Genomic DNA, 24,204 nt, shown 5'->3' with positions numbered 1-24,204 from the left:
AGGTTACATTTCACTTTCAGTCAAATTATCCAGTTTCAATGTTCTCTATATCTTTCCAATCAAATGTCAAACATGTATATACAATCTTCTCCATGAAAGCTAAATTGAGAAAATATAACTTGAATTACAATTCAACTTTAACTGACTGTGGTAAATCAATTTCATATATTCAATGCCAACAAAGCATTTCCTGGCTGCACCTGCAGTATAGCACAGTATCAGCAGCATTTCCTGGCTACACCTGCAGTATAGCACAGTATCAGCAGCATTTCCTGGCTGCACCTGCAGTATAGCACAGTATCAGCAGCATTCCCTGGCTGCACCTGCAGTATAGCACAGTATCAGCAGCATTCCCTGGCTGCACCTGCAGTATAGCACAGTATCAGCAGCATTTCCTGGCTGCACCTGCAGTATAGCACAGTATCAGCAGCATTTCCTGGCTACACCTGCAGTATAGCACAGTATCAGCAGCATTTCCTGGCTACACCTGCAGTATAGCACAGTATCAGCAGCACTCACTGGCTACACCTGCAGTATAGCACAGTATCAGCAGCACTCACTGGCTACACCTGCAGTATAGCACAGTATCAGCAGCACTCACTGGCTACACCTGCAGTATAGCACAGTATCAGCAGCATTTCCTGGCTACACCTGCAGTATAGCACAGTATCAGCAGCATTTCCTGGCCACACCTGCAGTATAGCACAGTATCAGCAGCATTTCCTGGCTACACCTGCAGTATAGCACAGTATCAGCAGCATTTCCTGGCCACACCTGCAGTATAGCACAGTATCAGCAGCATTTCCTGGCTACACCTGCAGTATAGCACAGTATCAGCAGCATTTCCTGGCTACACCTGCAGTATAGCACAGTATCAGCAGCATTCACTGGCTGCACCTGCAGTATAGCACAGTATCAGCAGCATTTCCTGGCTACACCTTCAGTATAGCACAGCATCAGCAGCATTTCCTGGCTGCACCTGCAGTATAGCACAGTATCAGCAGCATTTCCTGGCTGCACCTGCAGTATAGCACAGTATCAGCAGCATTTCCTGGCTGCACCTGCAGTATAGCACAGTATCAGCAGCATTTCCTGGCTGCACCTTCCAGTATAGCACAGCATCAGCAGCATTCCCTGGCTGCACCTGCAGTATAGCACAGTATCAGCAGCATTTCCTGGCTGCACCTGCAGTATAGCACAGTATCAGCAGCATTTCCTGGCTGCACCTTCCAGTATAGCACAGTATCAGCAGCATTCCATAGTGATTCTACAGTCACAGTGGCATTAGCTGGTGTTTTCCAGAAGCACATGGCGTAGCCAGCCAAATAGAAAACGTAGCCAGCCAAGCTCCTCCTGTTTCTTTTGCAGAACAAGCTCTACCTTCATGGCCTCTGGTACATTCTAATGCTAGATTGTATTTTCAACCTGCAACTATCAGGAAATAACAACTTTTACTGTGTTAGTTTCATCAGCTGTTGTACAATGAGATATAAAACACAGGAAAACATTTATTCTGAATCCATAGGGCCTTTAAAGAATCCTGTAAGAGTCTGACTTCCACAGGCTTCAAGCTTCTTCTCAAGAGTCATTTTCTCAGCTATCAGAAATACAGGTATGAATGAAGAATTACGCAGGTGTTATCACAGGCTTTGCTACACAGAAAGCAGCAGTTGACTACTCAATTGTCAACATTGATTAAAATCAGTAGACCTACAGTATTTCTACTGGCCTGGACATGGTGAAGTTGTTAAATACACTGGGGTCATGCAGGGCCTATAGGTTGTCATGCTTTCTCTTTATATTCAGCTATTAAAAGGCTACATTTGGTTATCATCATATGTAGCCAATTCTTTGGAATTGCATTGAATTAATTGCATACATTTTTGTTTCTAAAGTACGTAATTGAGAACATAAAAAAATAGGACGCACCCCCTTTAAGACAAACGTTTCAAAAGAGATGACATGGCTACAGTAGGTTAGCCAATACCAATGCTAGGTGCTTTTTTGTAGCTTTCCTTTTTGCAGACTATCAACCGTAACCAGCATATTGCTAGCATGTTCACTATTGAAGGTTTACTTTGGTAAAGAACTTTCCCTAAAATAGATAAGCTTAGAGAGTAGATATATACGGGCACTTCTTTTTGCTCTAGATAGCTCCCGTGTGCTGTGTGAAGGCATCAACTGGTACTGCTCGAGAAGTTGTCTCGCGGGAGCGTGGTGGCACGCTCTCTCCCTCCGTGTAGAAATTCGACTGCAACCACAGCGCACACCACACCCCCAGGTACCGAGAGGCGGGACAGACCGCAGACTGTCAAAGCAGCAGTGTTACTACTTCATCCCTATATGACTACACAAAGACAAAACCAACAACTAGGCCAACTAGCTACCACTACCATGCACACCACAGTGATACTTGGCTGAGATATTTATGTAACCATCTAATTGTCTGGATGGAATATACCTAGTAGTGTGAAGCAGGGGTACTGGGGATAATATGCTGGGATATTAGGGGTAATATATTGTCCATAAATCACCCATCAAGAAACCAATGGAGGGTACTGCCACCTGGTATGCACAAATATGAAATGTAGTATGATCATCTGAAACGGCCACGATAACGCTATAAAAAGGTGCATTTTGTACCATCAAAGTTCGTTGTGCTTGAGGGCTCTCTCAATACCATAAAGGCTGGATTCTACTTTAAATCAGGAAAGGGTGTGAGTAATGTGCACATCCTAAACTATCACACAGATGTTGGGCCAATATTAAACACTATGAAAAAAATAAAAATAAAGCTCGCAGACAGCATATGCTGTTTCCTAGTGTTGCAGCTGCAACGTATTCTGTACTATGGTGCAGGTTAAACAAAAGCACTTGGGAGCAGCATATACCAAAGCCATGAACAGTTAATTATGCATTTAATAAGTCTATTATGAAGCGAACTAACTTGAGACTTGAGCCAAACAATTGCTGAACTAATATTGTGCAGCTGCACACCAATTGAGAAGAGGCCCATAATGAAGAGACCCCAGAACCTAAGGTTCTTCTCTCATTGCTGTAACAAAATTCCCCTGCTTATCTTTTGGCCTGAGTAGAGTCAAGTTCTTCCAACCTGGTGAGACTCTAAACAAACTGACCCACACTCCTATGCAACGTAGAGGCCGAACTACTGTAGCCTAGGTAAAATATTGTTGCTGTGCTCTCGAGTTAAAAAGTCACACTTTTTCAAGCGTTGAAAGATTTTTAGGCCACCGTTAACCCACATTGCTCAATAACGGCTTAGTAATAAGTACAGGATCTGACAGCAGCTCATGAATGTAATCTAGCCTATGTTAGAACAGCCTCTATGTCACAGCCAGCCGAGACAGGGAGACCTGAAGGGCGGTGCACATTTGGCCTTGCACCATATGGGTTCGTCAGTTGCACGGTGTTTCCTCCGACACATTTCGGGTTAAACGAACAGCGTTAAGAGCAGGACCCATGTCTTGAACGTCACCTCTCCCGAGCCCGTTGGGGAGTTGCAGCGATGACACAAGGTCATAACTACCAATTGGGTATCACAACAATGGACAAAAAAAATACATGACTAATAATTGCAGCAAATATCTTACCCAAAGATATTGTGAACAAACATGTAACTTCCTGCCAACACACCAGGCTTTGGAAAAAAAGAAATAAACAATTCCCTCCTAAGTGCTTACATTTCCTAGATGTATACATATCTACAGCTGGATGTTTACTGTGAGGAAGCTGAAGTTGAGCCTTGTGAAAAGGCAAAGCAGCAAAGCGTAAAGGTCTGTTTAAAAATCAACCAGATTTGATTGACACCCCCGGACCAACTCATCGGAATGCCCCCGCCTTATGACCCAACTAGCTATTCAGTTGTGTAAAAATATTTCAAGGATAAATACACGACGCAGAGGACGAGAGGTCAAGAGGAGTAAAAGTCAATAGAGTAATAACGGTCAATGGAAATAGTGGTTTTTCTGTAATAGGGGATTAATGATCAATTGGTTAGAGACATTGCAGGAATTTCAGTCCGGGACTCATAGCTTATTGGCAAATTCTCATTGGTCCAAATTGTTTATACATTGAGCCGGAAACAGGATACTTGTTATTTGGCCATTGGCCCAGTTTTATTGCAAGGATTTCTAATTGGTCAACCACAGGCTAGGGCTGGGTTATAAAACTACATCCTGTCCTTTTGCTCTGTGGAGAGAATCACTGAGGACAGGGGAGAATGAACATCTACCTCTCAGCATAACATCTATGATTTGTCCACTTTGAATAAACCTATTTTTCTCCCCCTGATTCGCTTTGGGGTCTGTGTTACTGAAGAGTAACATCAACTTTAACATCAACTGCTAACAGTCCGATGTGGCCGCGATGAAGCGCAAAAAAAAAGGGCAGGGCGATTAGAGCTTTGATCAGCATGAACATTCAAGCCTGATGCTACCTGAGCCCTACATTAAAGACATTGTATGAGCCCAAGACAAAAAAAAAAACGAATAATTGTGCTGTTAATTGTAATTATCCAAGGTCCCTCTTTGTGGCACCTGACCACACTAGTACATGTGCGACAAAACTGGGGCCTGTAGGACCTGCCTTGTTGATAGTGTTGTTAAGAAGGCAGAGCAGTGCTTTATTATGGACAGAATTCTCCCCATCTCAACTACTGTTATATCAACATGTTTTGACCATGACAGTTTGCAATCCATGTTTACTCCAAGCAGTTTATTCACCTCAACTTGCTCAATTTCCACATTATTTATTACAAGATTTAGTTGAGGTTTAGGGTTTGTCCCAAATACAATGCTTTTAGTTTTTGAAATATTTAGACTAATGTATTCCTTGCCACCCATTCTGAAACGAACTGCAGCTCTCTGTTAAGTGTTGCAGTGATTGCACTCGCTGACTTGTATAGTGACGAGTCATCCGCATACATAGACACATTGGCTTTACTCAAAGCCAGTGGCATGTCACTAGTAAAGATTGAAAAAAGCAAGGGGCCTAGAGAGCATTGGCTTTGTCCAACGAACCATGGCTGAGTTTGTGCTTACAGAAAGACGCCACTACTATCGTTTTCTATTACTTTTCAGAATATTTATCCACAAGGCCTACATATCACTTCCTCTATTGTTGCTGTGTTCCTTCCTTGCTCTCAACAGTTAAATGAAGTGGTGTTGTCCATTTTTTCATTATTGTAATTACATGGTTGAATAATATCGGACTAGAATAAGATGCAGACTGCTTTCACTTCTCGAGGATGGAATTTGGATCTGAATAAATAAGTGCTATATGCATTCAGACCATCTCAAACTCAAATCTCAAACTGCCTGTGAGTTCTTTTTTTACATTCAGCAGACAAGAGCAAGCTTGAATCCTCCTTTGAATATCTATTCGTTTTTTTAAATTTTTTATTATAAATAATAAAAAATGTCCCAAAAACTATTCTAGTGTAGCTTTCTCTTGGGACTCCACAGGAGCGGAGGCCAGTCGGGGGCAGGAGTGTAATTGAGAACAGTGAAGACAGTAGCGACGGGGGGTAAAAGTTACATCTCAAAATATTATTTTTAGATGATATTATAGCGATATTTGACTCAAAGTAACTTTGTCAACAAACAAAAAAACCTTCTGTATGTAGGTAGCGCTAGTCAGCTGTACCAGCAACAAAACTCTGGTATTTTTCCTCCTATAACTTGTTCATCTATTTTTAAATACTGGGCCAACATGTTTTCTGCACATATTATGTGGGGTCCCTGGCAATTCCCAGCCCTAGAAGACAAAGGCTATAAATTAGAAGCTACAAATAAGGCTAATACTGCATTGAATTGATTACCTGCACTATGCAAGACAAAGGCTGAAACATTACCTTTCAGATTAATTCCTCATACGGTGTATGCGTTTCCATCACGGGCCATCACTTACTAGCATTGGAGCCTTTTCTTAATATTGTAATGACATTCTTGAATAATACTGTATATGGCCTATTTGGGACTAGAATATGGTGCAGACAGCATTTGCTTCTCATCATGACTGAATAAATAACTGCTTTAGGCCATGCATTCAAGGCTACTTGTTGTTGGTCATAAATGTGACAGGATTTCAGCAATATAATAACCAAGACGTTGATTTGGCAAGGGAGAAAGATTCCAGGAAAATGGATGGGTGGCCAGAGGTAGGCTATGACATGTTTGTACACTGAGTGTACAGATATTAGGAACACCTGCTCTTTCCATGACAGACTGACCAGGTGAAAGCCATGATCCCTTACTGATTTCACTTCTTAAATCCACTTCAATCAGTGTAGATGAAGCGGAGACAGGTTAAAGAAGGATTTCTAAGCGTTGAGACATGGATTGCGTATGTGTGCCATTGAGAGGGTGAATGGGCAAGACAATTTAAGTGCCTTTGAACAGGGTATGGTAGTAGGTGCCAGGCGCACCGGTTTGAGTGTGTCAACAGCAACGCTGCTGGGTTTTTCACACTCAACAGTTTCCCATGTATCAAGAATGGCCCACCACCCAAAAGACATCCAACCAACTTGACAACTGTGGGAAGCATTGGAGTCAACATGGTCCAACATCCCTGTGGAACGCTTGACACCTTGTAGCGTCCATGACCCATTGAATTGAGGCTGTTCTGAGGGCAAAAGGGGCCCAAATCAATATTAGGAAGGTGTTCCTATTGTTGTGTACACTCAGTGTATATATATATATATATATATCAAACTTGAACAGGATAATCTATTTTGGTTGCATTTTTAATGAGATACTGTATATCAGGCGTATTATTATGGTAGCATAGGCTGTGGCTACAACAAATTTACCCTGCACAATACATTTTTTTACCAGCTGATGAGATGATACATGCATTGTGAACTCCATACCGAACTGTGCTCCATACCGAGATGCGCTGTCGGTCTCCACCCCAATCCTCACCAACTTTCGAACACCACCTCACTCTGTGGTGATTGGCTCGTGATATGCTAGTGTCAAAGGAGGCGGAACCAACAAGAACATCAGATTCTCCGGAAGAATTTCAACTAATGGCCCCCACACTCCCGACAAGAGTAGAGTAACCGAATGCCCATTCACAGGGATTTGAAGTGAAAGGCACTCACACATTCAGAATAGGATATTTGTGGGTGCATTGTAGATATGAAACAATAGCTAAAGATGCACTACGGAGAAATCTCTAATAGTTTGCCTAAGCTCAGTTTGTGTGACAAAACAAGCAAGTAGAGTGTAGAGAATCATTGTACCATCTGAACCGTGTTGCAATATATTTTCCATAACCAAAAATATTGTATTTTCAGCTGTTCGAAGCTGGTGTACAAAACCAAAAGTAAAAGACGCAAAAACAAAATGGGAAGCATAGAAATAGCTCACATAGAACATATCTACCGCTTCTTAGAATAGCTTTCAATGAGAATGACAGACCAATAACACACATTTCCATGTGCATTTGGTCGGGTCACCCAAAAAGTTAACTATTAAAGCTTTAAAACTCCTGCACACTGAGCATGCAAAGTATAATTTTCTTATGATGCTTTGGTTTCGGCCTTTCGACTGTCTTCAGAGCCTCAGAGGTCGAAATGTTATCAAAAAGTGATCATTTGCTAGAGTAGTATGCAGGAATCTCATGGAATTTGAGCCGGTGGTCGCGTGAGTCTTGACAACAGACTACTATCCCTGAACATCAAGCCATGCCAGCCTCTGACAACTTCAAAACTACAAACCATACACCATACTAAGAACATGTTTCAACTGTCAGTGATAAATCTTCACTTTCTTCTGCAGTGTTGTCTTAATGTCACCTGTGACTCTCCAGTGCATGGTGTCCAACAGCTACTTCACATTAGTATAAAACATTTAAAAGAAGATACTCTTCTAAGTCCACCTTGGCCTAATACTCTCATAAGAATGGTGGGAACAGTGACTGGTCAGCTTAACTCAGACAGCCACAGAACATCAATTAGTCTACACTATGGACTGAACACGGATGACCAACTTTCCAAGTTCAAACAACAGCTAGGTTTATTCAACTCAGTCCTAATTCAGTCAGAACTGACCACGTATGAAGCCAGAGAAAAGAGAAGGCGTTGCTTGGGTACTGAACAAGACCCAGGGAGCCAAAAGCTCTGCAGCCAGCCCCATCTCTCTCTGTGAAGGAGCAATTTGAGTCTCATTGATTTGGCTTCTTCCATGTTCCTTGTTTGAAACAGCCCATCTCCTACCTAAGCTGGTTAGGGGTTCCCTTATCTCTCTGTTACTCTCTGCACCCCATCCTCCTGCTTCACTTTCAGTGCTTTGGGAGAGCTGGGAGAGCTGCTGAGGGAAGGGAAACAGGAGTTATTCACAGGCAACAGGCAAAGCAATACCAAGATTACACTGTAATTCGTACAGATTTAGAAACACAAACATATTGAATGAGCATCCATAAAGGGGTTAGTTTTGCACTTTATTGAGGTGCACTTTATTTTGTTATCTGCAACAAAGTGGGAGGAGTCGTTCATAGAGACCGAGAAAGACTTGCGAGAGGCGGGCCTACAGCAAAAAGACAGAAAGATGATCAAGACGATAAGAGCTAAGATTAGTGATAGAATGTCTTTGTAATACTGGTCTATGCCCCACAAAAGTATTATGACTGTTTAAGTGTAGCTAACCAGGAAATGATTAATTAGGATGAATATACTATGAAGTATTTCAGTTCAAAGTTTCAGCCAGCAGTGATTTACTTGCACTGTGAAAGTATCGGAGCTCATAAAGTATACATCCCTGAAATTGGAACCAATACTAAAAATAACGCATATTTTGTGTTGGGCTATATTTCCAAAGCTGATGTTGTTAATAATGCTATATGCATTTCTCGTGCATTTTCATAGCAACACACTGTTTGTGTTTGGTGGAATTTGGGGGAGAGCTCTGCAGTTGTTGATGGGCTCACATCATCACAGGCACTAACTACACAGATGAGCTATCAAATTATGTTTGGGAGTGAGCTGGCAACAATCTGTTGACAACTAAAAATACTCCTCTATACAGGCTGCCTATGCGATCTGACGAAAATAAATAGCTTATTATTATTATTCATAAACCTAGTCTGTAATAATGTTTTCCTCTTGTTGCATTAACTGTGTTATAGCTAATTAGACTGCATGCTGAGCCAAGTAGACTCAGTACAATCATTGGGCCACAATGCACAGGGGTGGACTGGCAAGGCCTGTAAAAGTATAAAAAACAGCAGCTGAAAGATTAAAGTTTCAGAGAAAATCTACATGAGGAGAATAATGTGACACCAAACATAACCACCAAAAGATATGAAGAGGGTGTGTATGACATTTTTCAAATCAAATAGAAGCAGCTTATCTGCATCATCTTAAAATCTGCTTCCACTAGAGTTTCAACCCATTGCTACTCGTCAGCATAAGGCACCGTCATACCAGTATGGAAAGGAAACAAGAGGACTTATAACATAAAAGGTGGACACATGTGATCCTACAGAAATAAGGCTGTGTTTTAGGCCTATTGAAGCGGTCACCAGTCCTAGCGTTTGGTTTGTGCTTCTTACTTTGTTTAGGCCTACAAATGTGTAGTTGAAGAAGTACTCAAACAGCATAAGTTACTATATAGCATAGTGGCAAAAATAAGAACTCTTCTATTTGTGGCGAACATGAGTTGGAGTTTAAGTACTGCCAACAACACCCGACAGTAGCACCCTATTACAATTATGTGTGCAGATAGTGTTCTCAGTTGCAGTGAAAAATGGCATTGGGCCACAGGACAACTGTAAGAACTTCTCCATTACCAACCAAAAATAGTTGCTTATCTACGTAGCTACTGGTACTAGCTACTTCAAACGGCATGATCAACATTGCGGCACATTCTTTAGTGGCACTTTCAAATTAGGCATTTTATCAGTCCTAGTTATCAGCATGTTTTGCCAGTATTTAGGACAGTAGTTTATGACCCATTTTGAAATTAGAGTTATCACATACAAATGACAGAATTTGTCAGTCTGACAAAAAGGTGCTTCAGTTAGGAAAAATGTAAGGTTTAAAATACGAAATGTGCTTTTTTGGCTGAAAGACTATGCCCACAGCTTGCCCACAGCTTACCCATGTTGCTGCACAACGATTTAAGTCAATAAGTCATCGTTTTAGTCAAAGTATGATATATTTTGGCTTGAAGTTGGAAATTCAGATATTTTCCATGTCAATGGCGTGTTTCCCCTATGAGATGACATGCTAATACTTTTCCGTCTACGTTTATTTTCAGAGCTGGGTTTTATTTGAATATTACCACCCTCCAGCATGGTATTGTTTATTAATCAGAAACACCTGCAAAGTTCTACCTCTTCACAAATCGGGACTGAGCTGAGCCAAACAGCTTTTCGCCATAGCCTGCCTACACATGGTCACCTGAGCCATGGAGAAAATTCTAACTTTTTCACCAACAAATTATCATAATCCATTGGATAATTTGTCAAGTTTCATTTTTTTTATTTTATAGCTAGTCTGTATATATATATTTTTAAAAAGCCAATTTCATAAATGGTAAAATTGTGTATGATATGATTGCATTTTTGAACCACGCAACCCCCATGATGAATGGTTTGACCATACTCCACTGCTTTGATTGGTGCAGCTAGAAACCACAAGTGTCTATCCTATAACAAAACGGCACCCGTGAAAGAAAATTCCACTATCATGTTTATCTATTTTGTTGTGCTGTTGTTACATTTGTATTGGTATTGTCTTGTTTCGTGTCTCATATACGCTCAGGGTGTTGTTACATATCATTTGCGGCGTGCATCATGAGCAAAGTCATTGTAGCCCATCATTTCACTTCCACTAGCTGTGAGAACCATGGCATGAGCACAGGCTGACTTGGAATTGCTGTAGCGCAGCTGAATAGCCTGCCAACATCCTACCAAAGGTTGCACTGTGTCCATTATAATGTAGGAAAAAAGCATCTAGTCCAAACTGTTCAGTAGGTAGGCTATTCATATTACCAAACTGTTCAGTAGGTAGGCTATTCATATTACCAAACCGTTCAGTAGTTAGGCTATTCATATTACCAAACCGTTCAGTAGTTAGGCTATTCATATTACCAAACCGTTCAGTAGTTAGGCTACTCATATTACCAAACCGTTCAGTAGGTAGGCTATTCATATTACCAAACCGTTCAGTAGTTAGGCTATTCATATTACCAAACCGTTCAGTAGTTAGGCTACTCATATTACCAAACCGTTCAGTAGTTAGGCTACTCATATTACCAAACCGTTCAGTAGTTAGGCTACTCATATTACCAAACCGTTCAGTAGTTAGGCTACTCATATTACCAAACCGTTCAGTAGTTAGGCTATTCATATTACCAAACCGTTCAGTAGTTAGGCTAGTCATATTACCAAACCGTTCAGTAGTTAGGCTAGTCATATTACCAAACCGTTCAGTAGTTAGGCTACTCATATTACCAAACCGTTCAGTAGTTAGGCTACTCATATTACCAAACCGTTCAGTAGTTAGGCTATTCATATTACCAAACCGTTCAGTAGGTAGGCTATTCATATTACCAGAGCTTAATCTTATTCTTTCTATGGTGGATTCGCTGTCGCAATTTATGGAAGATTACAAAACTTTGGCGAAAACAATAGATTGCAAAGTCAAAAATACTGGTTTCTCCTATCCATCTGTGGCAAAGGTATGACAAATTCAGCTCCAGAACCAGCAATAGCCTAGCCAGCTTGCTAAACTTTCAAATACGGTTTAGTAAAAAAACAGCGAACACAAGCTACCTTGACGAGGTTAGCACGCTAGCTACACTGACAACTTTCAGTGCCCTACTTATTTCTCCACTCAACATGAAAATCACCACAACGTTCCCACCCCCCGATTCGTTAATATGTATTAGCAGCCTGTGTAATTTTTCAGAGGCGGAACCTAAATTAGTATTTCCCAAGCACAGGAATTACATCGAAATAGGGGCAGGGGACATTGCCCACTGGTGGGGCCTTTAATGTATTATCTTCATTTGTTTTGGTTAGAGTGAATAGAAGGATGCTGGCTGACATTTGTATACCTTCCAGAGCTTGAATTTAATCAATCTATGCAATTGAACCAAATAGTGCATTGCAAGAACATGTCAGACTGACTAGGAGGTTAGTTAGTTCAGGTAACAAGGGTTATTTGAACCCCATTCATTGTACGGCTGGGGGACAGACTCTCTGTCCGGAATCACTCCAACTCTTTACCCTCTCTTTTGATTAAATTCTACATACTTACTTTTATAGCTTTTATTGCAGACTTGGTAATATTGGTCATTTTCGCCTTGGAGATTGGAGGCTTGTACTCATTCAACGAGTAGAGCTGAAAGACAGAAAGTGAAGGAAACAAACCGTTCAAACACATTTTAATATAAAAGTGTTAAATAAGACAAGAAACACATTACTCAGGACTGAGGCTAAGACTTAAGAGGAATGGCAAACATTTAGTTTGTACAGTAGGCTAAATAGGCCAGGGAAAGTGTGTAGTCAAAAAAGTGTTTAAAGATACTTGGGGCTGTCTTTATTATGCGCACAAAGAATATTCAAGCAATAGCCGCCAATGAAATATTAGTAGCTGAAAAAGTAGTGCGTGTGTTGGGCATGATGCTGATGTTTTAATTCGCTGTATGTTGTCGACATCTGATTTTATGGTTCATGTTATGTAATTCTACACAGGCACACCATGTTATGTGGCCACATTCCCCGTTTTATACTAGTTTAGTCATGCATTATTACTACAGAGATAACTAGATGTGTGAATGAATGCATATCACCTACTAATGACTATGGAGACTCGAATTTACTGTCAGTTTGGTTTCAGCAACAACCGGGCCACGCAGAATGCTTGACATTGACACATTTGGCAAACTTGAATTGAAGAACAGAACCAGATGCAAAGTCTGGCACATTTCTACCAACCTCAGTTATTTTGGAAGATAGAAATCAGTTAGCTAAACTAACCAACGGATCAGTAAACCCGTCTTGCCCTTGCTAACTGAAGTCAGACGAATGACTCGACCAGTGTGACTTGGCTGAAAACTACTGGGCCCCCCAAAATTATTTAGAACAAAATACAATAGCTTGCTAGCATGCTATTTTAGTTACCTACAAAGTAATACAGCATCAGTGATTATTATACTGCATAATTTGCTAGCTAACTGGACCCATTGCACCGGCCGCCACGCGAAAACATAACAGCTAACTAGCTCACGTTTTACCAGGCCTTGCTCCCTAGCTATTGTCTGGCTAACATTGTTAGCTAGCTAGCCAGCTAACCTTTACAGTTGACTGAGTTAAGAAACCAGCTAACGTTGGGTATATTGGTAGCTACTCGTTAACTAAGTAAATTAGGGTGACGTAGATAGCGACAGGGGGTGTTTTGATTTCGAAGTTCAATTGAGTTAGCCTACTGTAATCTAAATTAACTAGCTAGTTAAACATTTTCCGCTCTACCAGATGGCAATCTAGCTAGCTACAGTTCACCGAGTTTAGCTCAGTATTGCTGACCAAATGACGGTATAGTAGCGCTTACATTGAAAAGGACTAACTGGGTTATCAATATTCATGGTGGAAGCAAACCGTGTCTACTGAAAAGATGCGGCCTTGTGTCTAGCTGCCCTTCTCCCCCTTTCTGCTTTACGCTAGCTAATGTTAATCATACATTTCACTAACATCACAGTCACTTGCATTGAAATGTGGGGGAGAAATCATACAAACCTCGCCGTTGAATGCTTTGACAGCCTCCATGGTGTTGTATTTGAGTCTCGTTGTAAGCTGTAAAATGTTTATATTGTTCTCTTCGACAACCGGTTTGATGCATGCTCTACGTTAGCTTGGTGAGATGGAGAAGATTGCCAATATGGCGCACAACCTCAATGAAATCCGAACAGCAGTACAGAGACCAGCGAACCCAAGTGTCACACACTTGCATTGCAGGTCCAATGAAAGTAGCTAACTGGCGACGACTCGTGGTCAAAAAATGCTTTAACACCCCGCTAGATTATTTAAAAAAGCATCTGTCTGAAGAAAAAAAGAATGCTGATATTTATAATGCAGAGCATTTTAACTCTTTATTACTCTTTCGATACAGTCACTTAATGAAAATGCACACTTTATACCTATGTACAATTACTTTATTTACAATGCTAAAACAACTTAAAATATTTTCCACAGCTAAATCATATAAATTACAATTCAGGATTCATTGTTGCTGGCACAAAATGGAATGCTTGCATAACAACGTCTCCATCAAAGTATCAGGACCTGAATGTAACAGCTATCACATACAGCAATGTTGAATGATAAAATGTCTCTAGGAAAACCACAAAGATATCATGATCCAAATGTAACCAAGATAACAGTCACAAAAGTTTGTATCAAAAGCTTACATACTGTACATTTCAAGGCAGCACTAGTGCAAGTCTGTTGAACTGTTTGTAAAACTATTAGAAAATAAAACCTTGTCCTATAGGCAACCGATCATGTTGCAAAATAACAAACACTTGTGGAAATTAGCTTTCAGAGATGGACACATCTACCCAATGTTCCATCACTCACTACTTGAGATAACACAAATGCAAGCAAACACTGTACATATCACAACAGAAGAAAAGGTAAATTGTTACATCTCTAAACCTAAAAAGATAAATGACAACATAAACAATATAAAACCATATAATGTCATCCAATCAACCAAATGTTTGCATCAACTCCAACTTTAAAAATAAGACACTTTCCTCTTATCGTGATTCCACTTAGTGGGGAGTCAACACATGAGCTGCTTCCTATCATATGTTAGATAAAAATGCGGCCTGTGTCAACCTGGACTTGGTGGTAGGAGTAATAGTAAACGTAAATCATAGAAAATGTAAATCTGTCTTCCTTCATTTAGTATGATATGCTACATTTCATATGATATGTATTAATTTGTGGCTGCCAATCAATTTCGGATGATATGCTATGAATCACAATTCATATGATATGAATTGCAATTCGTTGTGGCTAACGTTAGCTAGGTGCCTAATGCTAATGTTAGCTAGGTGGCTAATGCTAGCTAGGCTAAGGGGTAAGGTTAGGAGTTAAGTTAAAGGGTTAGGGGTAGCTAACATATTTAGTAGTTGCAAAGTAGCAAGTAGTTACTAATTAGCTAAAATGCAAAAGTTACCTTTGGTGTGATTTGAAGACGCAACCTTTGGGTTGTTAGACGTTCGCGTTATACACCCACTCATCCATGATCCACCCCAACAAACCACCCTCTTCTTGTTTTTTTGTCTTAAGTAATCTTCTATCTTATGTAACCAAACGTAACATATCATGCTAATTTCAGTATCCCAGATTTATGTTTATTATGTTACGTCTAGTCTATGAGACCAGGCTGCCTGTGTACAACCCTTAGTGCTACTGGGTTATGGGTAGACAATAACGGCAGTGAGTCTTATAAACATTCTGAGTAAAAGTTACCCCTAGGAACATGAACGCAATCTGCTCATCCATCCCAAGTCTTAACCATAAGCATTAGTGGGGTAAACTAAACACTGACCTTAGATCAGTGTTTAGGGGCAACTTCATCCTACTCCATTATAAACTGGTCTCTACAAAGGGGACAGCAATGGCATTGGCTGCTGCTGCAGAGGGCTCTACCTCTGCTGCCACCTGGTGTCCATGCTTGAGACAGATCTCCTGGAGCAGAGGTGTGTTGACTTTTTTCCATTCCCTGAATCTGGAGGGGGTGGGTTCTGACAGCACCTGCTCAATGGTCAACAGGTCTGCCTCCTTTGCCTAAATCAAAGGGGAAGAAAGAAAGAGTGTAACTATGCTCAAGGGTCTCAATACTAAACAGCACATACAATTTGTACATAGAAAACAAGAACATACATGTGATCCTGCCCCCTATGTGGTGATAAACTGATAAAAACAAAAGCATATAATAATTCTAGTCAAGTTGGCAGATGTACCTTTAGCGTGCTGTTGAGGGTCCTGATGAGGTGCAGTTTCTCGTTAATGTCCTGGTTTTTGCATCTCTTTATAAAGGAGGCTCTGAAGTCCCTCTTGGTGGATGGTTTGCGGTCTCCTATGGGAGAGAGGTTGGCCTGCTTGATGTGGATGTACAGTCTCTCCATCTCATCAGCTGTGGCTTCATGGTTCACTGCAATAACAATACAATGGACTTCAAGAAATGTATATTTCTGCAGAAACATATTTATAAGTTTACCACTTTTAAAGATAAAGTATGACAAGGTTTGAAGTCAGTACCCTTACTCAAAACAGGTTAAAAATAACATTGAGCTCATTGACAGGATTTAAATAGTGTTGACTATAACTTCACTTCATTTCATATTTTTTTCCAACTAGTTGATTGACAGTTATGAGACAATGTAATGTTAGACAAAACTGTGAAAACAGGATGAAGACTAGGATGTTTTGGTATTCAAATCTGTTTAACAAAAATTCCAAGGCCAGGGCAGGATGTGTAGGCAGACATTCAAACTAACGCACAGCTACCAATGTGCTGCCAAAGACAGAAGCTGTGACATTGCACAACAGGAAGTGTGGTCTACTTGCACTTCTCCTATCCACAGGTCTGATCACGTAAGAACTAAAGGCATCCAGGGAGCACACAATTATTTTTCCTTCACAGTTTGTATTGTGATTAATATGTTCCCCTTATTTAAGTCAACAGCCGTTAAGAAAAAAGCATTCTCACCATCTTCTGTCCCTATTTCTAGCACAGCCACCTCCTCTGTCTGCTCCCTGGGGTTAAAGTCCTCCTCCCTGGCTGTGCTCCCTGGAGGGTCCTGGTAGGATGAAGCCTCCTGGTGGTGCTGTAGGGGCCCCTCGTTCTCTTGAGTATGTGGGGGCCGATGTGTGTGGACCTGCACAGAGCACACCACCGTTTCTCCGACAACAGGAGAGGCCTGCGAGACAAGGTCCAGCCATGACTGACGATGCTTGGCCAGTGAGGACACGGAACTCTGTGATGTCATTGTGCTGACAGGTGAGGAGAAGGAGCCATTGGTCTCGCTGGGAAGGGGGGAGGAGTAGGGGGGAGGGAGGGTACCCTGAGAGAGAAGAACATAAAGGGGTTGTTCAGCAAGGTTAACACTCAACACTTTGAACAAATAAATGTAAGTCAGTGTAACTAGGGCCCAGAGGTTTTCTTGGTCACGTCACACAGTTAGGAAAAACTTCTGGCCTTAATTACCAGAGCCTACTCCGCTGCCCAGTGCATACTGCCTACTGACCTGATGTCCACTGCCAGGTGGACCATCCACAGAGCCCTGGTTCATCTGCTCAGAGTATGGGGGAGGGGGAGCCTCTGTCGTCTCAGCCTCCTCGTGATCACTTGCCTCACTGTAGCACTCTGGACACAGAGTCAAAATGCCATTAGGCTACATACTTGACAAACAATAATCAGCAGTGATACTGAGGCAATAGTAGTAAAGAACAGAATGAGTCAATTGGTGGAATGGACCACAGCTGATAAATCATGCCGACTGATCAACATAAAAGGTTACCAGCAGTGTTGCTCTCTGTTGGTTCGTATTGTATTGAAGCAAGCCCAAGCTTATTCAACCAACTGCAACAGATAAACACAGAGAGACTGTCACATTCCTCACTGTTTCTATGATGACACTCTTAACATGACTTACATTACAATCTTTTCATGCGACTTACACGTTCATCACCTCGTAGGTATCAGCTGCAAAGTAAAAAATCATGACTTGCGGGTGACATGCTTTGATGGCACTGCAAGAGACAGGAGAGAACATAACTCAGATGATTCAGTTTCTCACTTTGTGTTCAAATCATTCACACTGCGCTCAGGAAGTTACACATTCACGCAACCTATAACTTCCTGTCATTATGAGAGTTGGTCGTTCTTAGCAAATTGAAAATGTGGCAGTAAATGGTCAGTGATTACCTGGAATAGATGTATTGACCGGTTTTACACAAACAGTAACATGATTTAGTGAAATAAGAAACAAGTTACTTACTATTTTTTCTTGCACTCCAATGCTCTGTCGATGATGAAGTCAGTCAGGTTAATGTATCCCTCTGCTTTCTCTGCCTGAAAATAATATAGGATTGACAGATCCTTAGCATTAAAAGGTATTGGCATTTCAAAGCAATGAAAAGAGGCATTATTCAACCTTTTATCCATTTCTAGTTCCCTCAAATTAGTTTTGACACATGGTAAACATAGGCTTAATTAATTCCTCCATCTTGCCAGTAATCATGCCTCCGTAGAAGAAACTGACAGACACTTCCAGCTACAGGAAACACCATGTCAGACTCAGACGGACTAATTTCCAGCAGTGACGTAGCAAAGGTAGCAGAGGCAGCAAGCAGCTGTGGAAATGATACGATGACTCAGCATAGAGGGTTAAGTTATGAGTGTTACTCACCAGTTGAGTAGTGTACCAGTACAGGGAAGTCTTCTTCAGCACAAACCAGTACTTTTTCCATTTGAAACCCAGTAAGGCCTTCCCTTCTTTCTTCCTGTAGAGCCAGCCCTGGTAGTCCGGCTTCCCCAGCTCTTTAACCGAGACCCTCCGTCTGCTCATTGCCACATTGCCTGAACACAGAGGAGATCGTTCCTGAATTCATGCACCGTGGTTGCAGAGCAACAATATACCCTCTAATATACCTTTATTGCTATGCAGACATTTTGATATGACACTATGATTGGTTAAATAAATCCTCTTTAGCAAGTTCAGCAAGGTACAAACAATATTACAATGCCATGATTTACAGAGGGATACAATATAATTCAAATAGTCCAATGACTCCAAATTGAACATTCTACGCAACAGATTTGTTCAACAGATTTATGGTTCACCTGCTGATTCAGATTTTAAGCTACAGTTTCCAAGTACAGCAGATTCAGAATCTCTTTAAGCATACCTGTATCAGATGGTGGTCAGACAAATAATTGTCAAAGAAGTATTCCAAAGGATATACAGGTAAATGCCAAAATGAAGGAAACACTAACACAAAGTGTCTTAATAGGGCGTTGGGCACCACAAGCTGCCAGAACAGCTTCAATGCACCTTGGCATAAATTCTACAAGTGTCTTGAACTCTATTGGAGGGATGCAACACCATTCTTCCACAAAAATTACATCATTTGGTGTTTTGTTGATGGTGGTTAGAAAATGCGGTCTCAGGTGCCGTTCCAGAATCTCTCATAAGTGTTCAATTGGGTTGAGATCTGATGACTGAGACGGCCATGGCATATGGTTAAAATAAAATGTATGCTCATCAAACCATTCAGTGACCACTTGTGCCTTGTGGATGGGGCATTGTCATCCTATGGGGGTATGGGTATGGCCATGGTAGCTATGGCAGGTTAGAGCATTGGGTCGAATACCCGAGCCGACAAGTTGAAAAATCTGTTCGACGTGCCCTTGAGCAAGGCACTTAACCATAATTTGCTCCAGGGGTGCCGTACTAGTATGACTGACCCTGTAAAACAATGCATTTCACTGCACCTATCTGGTGTATGTGACAATAAAACAAATCTTTTTTTGCGGTGTAAAATAATCACCTGCCCAACATTTTTATACATGGCCCTAAGCATGATGGGATGTTAATTGCTTTCCTTAAGTCAAGAACTGCACGTGTGGAAGCACCTGTTTTCAATATACTTTGTATCCCTCAGTGTATCCATTATTTTGGCAGTTACCTGTTTATCACACACAATGAAGCACAGACTGCTCAGCATACAGTAACTGCCCATAAACAGGCTAATAATATTGGAATCTCTTGCTGAGCCTTGTCTTAACCCTTTACACTAGTGGGAATTGGCCTTTATAGATAGGGCTAAATTGAAATGTTTCTTACAGAAGAAATATAAAAAGCATGGTAGCAATTGCAAGAAAATAGTTTGGAGATAATGGAAATATCATTAGATTACAGTTCAGGACACAACAGTTCAACAGTTCCGGCGCATTTGTTGATAACTACATCAGACAATACTCTAGATACATTCAGTAACATAAGAATATTCCTGTAAAATGTGGGGTAGGTGCAACATAAACCCCAAAAATTACATGGGGTTGAGAGGACTAACTGGTGTCTCCAAGTGGTCACACACCTCTCCAAAGTGTGCACAGTTCCTAAGTCATTTCAATGCTCTTTTTATGACTCAAAGAAGAGTCTACAACCAAAAGTAGATTTCTTTTGCTCTCCTAGCTGTGCCATTGAGGAACTAGAGCGAGCACACTTGTAGTTGTTTTGAACACAGCCCTGCAACCACACAATTACTGTTGTTGTTTAAGCAATCCAAAAACGTCCCATTATAAACTGCAATCTGGGTCAGGTGTGCATCATTTGAAAGCCTGTTCTATTGCCAACATGACTAGCTAAGTTATAAAATATGATCTTACAGTGTTAGGCTTTCACAAGGCAATTCACAGAAACAGATCATCATTTTGGTGCGCATAGAAAGGAGTCGTGTGCATTCAGGTGCTTTTTCCGCAGCAAATTTTCTTCACAATAGACAAACAGGCTCATTCTGTTCAGAACAACCCAGGGTATGATGCCAACTGTACACCAATCATGGGGATCATAAACGGTGACACTGTATATGACATGGGTTTTATGATATGGAAATGTGAATTGTACATTTGGACTCAAAGCAGTATTCATTACAATCCTCAACGTCTGATCTTTTAAAATAGATCGAGTCCTCTTAAATTTACAGCATTTCCCTTAGACAACAAAACATTTGGAAAAGTTGCCCAATTAACAGGAGGGAGGGGGACTAAGTTCAGAACAGCTGTCAGTCAAAACCCAATCACAGAGCCTGAGCTCTGACGTCATTTATAGCATGTTACTGTAAACCACTGCATTCCAATTTAGACGTTTATCAGTTCCCAAATCTGCCATTTTCAACCTGTATACGAGTATAAAGGTCTACAGCATTATCAACACAACCCTCCACACAGACACTCTAATCGTCCTGACACTTCACACACGCCCAAATCAGTGGGGCCAAATTACAGTTGAGGGCACAGACAGCAAGCAGGCAAGCAGCAGAATCAGGCCTGGACACCAACTTACCTCCTCGAGTCTTCCTCTTGGGTTTCTGTCTCAGGGAAACCTGATAGAACAGAAGGTAGTCAGAGGTCAGATAGTCCCTAGTTCACAAGATGGGTGATTGAAGCTTCCCCAGACAGTGCAGCTCGATCTCGATCAGACAGTCCCTCATCCTACCTCAGCTATAGTCTTTGAAACATCCTGTTTCACACCACCAGTGTCACTCGTGTTTCTCTCTCTCTCTCTCTCTCTCTCTCGCTCACTCTCTCTCTCTCTGCAGTAGTCACAAGCAATCAAATATAACAGTGGTTTGCCAACTTAAAAAAGTATATATATGTATGTATGTATGTATGTATGTATATATATACACACACAGTACATTTTTTAACAATAAATAAGCTTTTTATTTAATTCCATTGTCCTCCAAGAGTTGCTGAATCTCCGCTCTACTATATCTTGTGAGATCTCAGAGGAAGCTGTAATGATGACACCGTATGAGAAAGGAATTGCAGACGCAATTTGTGACTACTGCCTGCCTCAGGAAAAAAAAAGCCAATTTAAAAATAAAAAAAACTTAATAACATAAGAGACCTATAGACAATCTCCAGTACTTACAGGGTTGTAGTCATCACCTGACATGGAGGGAGCCAGAGATATAGGGAAGGCAGCCTGCAGGCAGGCAGGGAGAGGGAGAGAGAGAGAGAGATATACCTTTTCAGTTTATCGACAGACCTTTAAATTCAAAACATTATTTACCCCCATGTTAAATTAATAGACTGAGTACAATACTCCAAATGTCAAAGGGTCCACTTTGACATCTCTCCTGATTTAGAGAAAAGGGAGAACTGCTTCGCATCATGGATGAGTTGGTGTCCATTTATAGCATGACCCTTGTACATTGCATTTAGTCTTCATAAGTGAACTTGCACAAGATTGTAGTCAGCCCTTTTTATAACAGACTATGACCCATAATGTCTTCAAACCAAACTGACATTGTCACTGACATTGAGAAACAGTTTCCTTCACATTGGCATTATTGACAAACTTCCTCCTAGAATACTTCCTCAGGGGGACTGCGTTCCTCACAGAGAACATTGAGGAGTTTGATGGAGGGACCCTCAGACCCTGGAGCCACACAAACCAAAATGTAGGTCACGTCAGCTGATAAAAACATGCAAACTAAGGTTAATCTCTTTCCAGGTCCATGGTCATGATGTAGCCATAGTCCATGGATGGACAAAGAAAATGTCTCCAATTTAACACTAGATTTTTTAAAGAACTGGTAGCTCAAAATACACATTCCTACCATACAGTTCCAAAATGCTGCAATGAAAGAACAATATACATATTCATTAAGTCAAGATGAATCCCTGATAAATCAGTACCTGTTGCTTTCAAAAGAGTATATCCACTTAAGTCAGCTTCATAAGGCTGGTCTTCACCAAATGACACATACTAAAGACGAGAAACATATCTAGGCTACACTTCTCTGTCTGTCTTGCTCAACACACTTGCATCTCAGTCAGCAACATGTTTTGTTAGCCAGCTGATGACTGTGAGCCTAGTGATGCTTCATCACACTATAACCACAACCGCAGCAGTATGAACTAACCACAGCGAAGCAGATGAACTAACTGCACCTGTTATCAGAGACATAAATAATATAACCAGTTTAACAGAGCATCAAGAACTGTGAGTACTGATTGAAGCATAATACCACATCAGACAGATCAAGAGTTCAGGAATCAAATGCATCCGCACCAAATAATTGCCATGGTTGGAACTAAACAAGAATCAGATATCACAAAAACAAAATTATTTTAAAACACTAGCTGGATTGAACGGGGTTCAGTTAAGTCATGTAGGCCTATAACCGTTTACTCAAAATGTGTCTCCATCATTGATGGATTGACAGGTAAAATTGATTGACTCAAGCCCTGTGTTTGTGTTAGTTAAAAAAACGTATAGGTAAAACGAAAAACACAGTTTGTCTTCAAACATTAAGGTGATAGTCTAGCCCTCAAAAATCACCCTGAAACATACCTGCAACTTATATATGAAAATACGTATTTTAGTGCGGATAACGTCTCTGTTGAAGGAAAGCTTGCGTTTACAACGGCGAAACCCCGCTAAAACTTTGGTGAACATTAGCTTGCAATAATAGTAGCAGTGAGTCTGAATTTGTCCGCCGAGTTAAAGTATGCATCGTAACCCAAGAACCACTAGATGTCACTCTAGCGCATCAAATATGGAAATTAGATTGTAGATGACACTTGTTCATCAAACCTGTTGACATGACATTCGTTGAATTGTCACAGACTCTTGCTGTTGACTATATACACTACATGTATGTAGACACCTGCTAGTTGAACATCTCATTCCAAAATCATGGCATTAATATGGAGTTGGCCCCCCCTTTGTTGCTATAACAGCCTCCACTCTTCTTGGAAGACATTCCACTAGATGTTGCTGGGACTTGCTCCCATTCAGCCACAAGAGCATTTGTGAGGTTGGGCACTGATGTTGGGCGATTAGGCCTGGCTTGCAGTCGGCATTCCAATTCATCCCAAAGGTGTTCCATGGCGTTGAGGTCAGGGCTCTGGGCAGGCCAGTCAAGTTCTTCCACACCAATCACGACAAACCATTTCTGTATGGACCTTGCTTTGTGCACAGAGGCATTGTCATGCTGAAACAGAAAAGTGCCTTCCCCAAACTGTTGCTACAAAGTTGGAAGCACAGAATCGTCTAGAATGTAATTGTATGATGTAGTGTTAAGATTTCCCTTCACTGGAAGTAAGGGGCCTAGCCCGAACCATGAAGAGGACAGATGATTTTAATGCGCTACGACCTTCAGCGGTCCCATTCTGTGAGCTTGTGTGGTCTACCACTTTGCGGCTGAGTCATTGTTTCTCCTAGATGTTTCCACTTTACAATAATCAGTGGTGTAAAGTACTTCAGTAAAAATATTTTAAAGTACTACTTAAGTAGTTTTTGGGGGTATCTGTACTTTACTGTTTATATTTTTGTCAACTTTTACGTTTACTTCACAACATTCCTAAATAAAATAATGTACTTTTTACTCCATACATTTTCCCTGACACCCAAAAGTACTCGTTAC

General features: G+C 41.0%; 2 protein-coding genes across 3 annotated transcripts in view; both read right to left on the bottom strand.

Moving 5' to 3' along the window:
• LOC120023139 (SR-related and CTD-associated factor 8-like) overlaps nucleotides 1–13,888 on the bottom strand; it is a 36,187-nt gene extending 22,299 nt beyond the window's left edge. For both annotated transcript variants that reach the window (XM_038967132.1, XM_038967133.1), the window contains exons 1-2: nucleotides 13,765–13,888; nucleotides 12,287–12,370 (exon numbers count right to left, since the gene is read on the bottom strand). In XM_038967132.1, the coding sequence (XP_038823060.1) occupies nucleotides 12,287–12,370; nucleotides 13,765–13,794 (114 nt within the window). In that variant the 5' untranslated portion in view covers nucleotides 13,795–13,888. The remainder of the gene's footprint in view (nucleotides 1–12,286; nucleotides 12,371–13,764) is intronic.
• A 264-nt stretch (nucleotides 13,889–14,152) lies between these two features.
• LOC120023848 (interactor protein for cytohesin exchange factors 1-like) lies at nucleotides 14,153–18,612 on the bottom strand. The gene is made up of 8 exons (XM_038967965.1): nucleotides 18,453–18,612; nucleotides 18,042–18,115; nucleotides 17,722–17,793; nucleotides 17,562–17,623; nucleotides 17,289–17,407; nucleotides 16,751–17,105; nucleotides 16,002–16,192; nucleotides 14,153–15,825 (listed from the first exon to the last, which is right to left on the bottom strand). Exons 1-8 carry the CDS (start codon nucleotides 18,609–18,611, stop codon nucleotides 15,625–15,627), a joined length of 1,233 nt encoding a protein of 410 aa, XP_038823893.1. The 5' UTR covers nucleotide 18,612; the 3' UTR covers nucleotides 14,153–15,624.
• Nucleotides 18,613–24,204: the final 5,592 nt, after the last annotated feature.

This window comes from Salvelinus namaycush, chromosome 28, assembly GCF_016432855.1.
Source record: "Salvelinus namaycush isolate Seneca chromosome 28, SaNama_1.0, whole genome shotgun sequence".
Taxonomy (NCBI): Eukaryota; Metazoa; Chordata; class Actinopteri; order Salmoniformes; family Salmonidae; genus Salvelinus; species Salvelinus namaycush.
The sequence above is the reverse complement of the archived record's forward strand: the minus strand, read 5'-3'. Positions and strand labels throughout refer to the sequence as shown.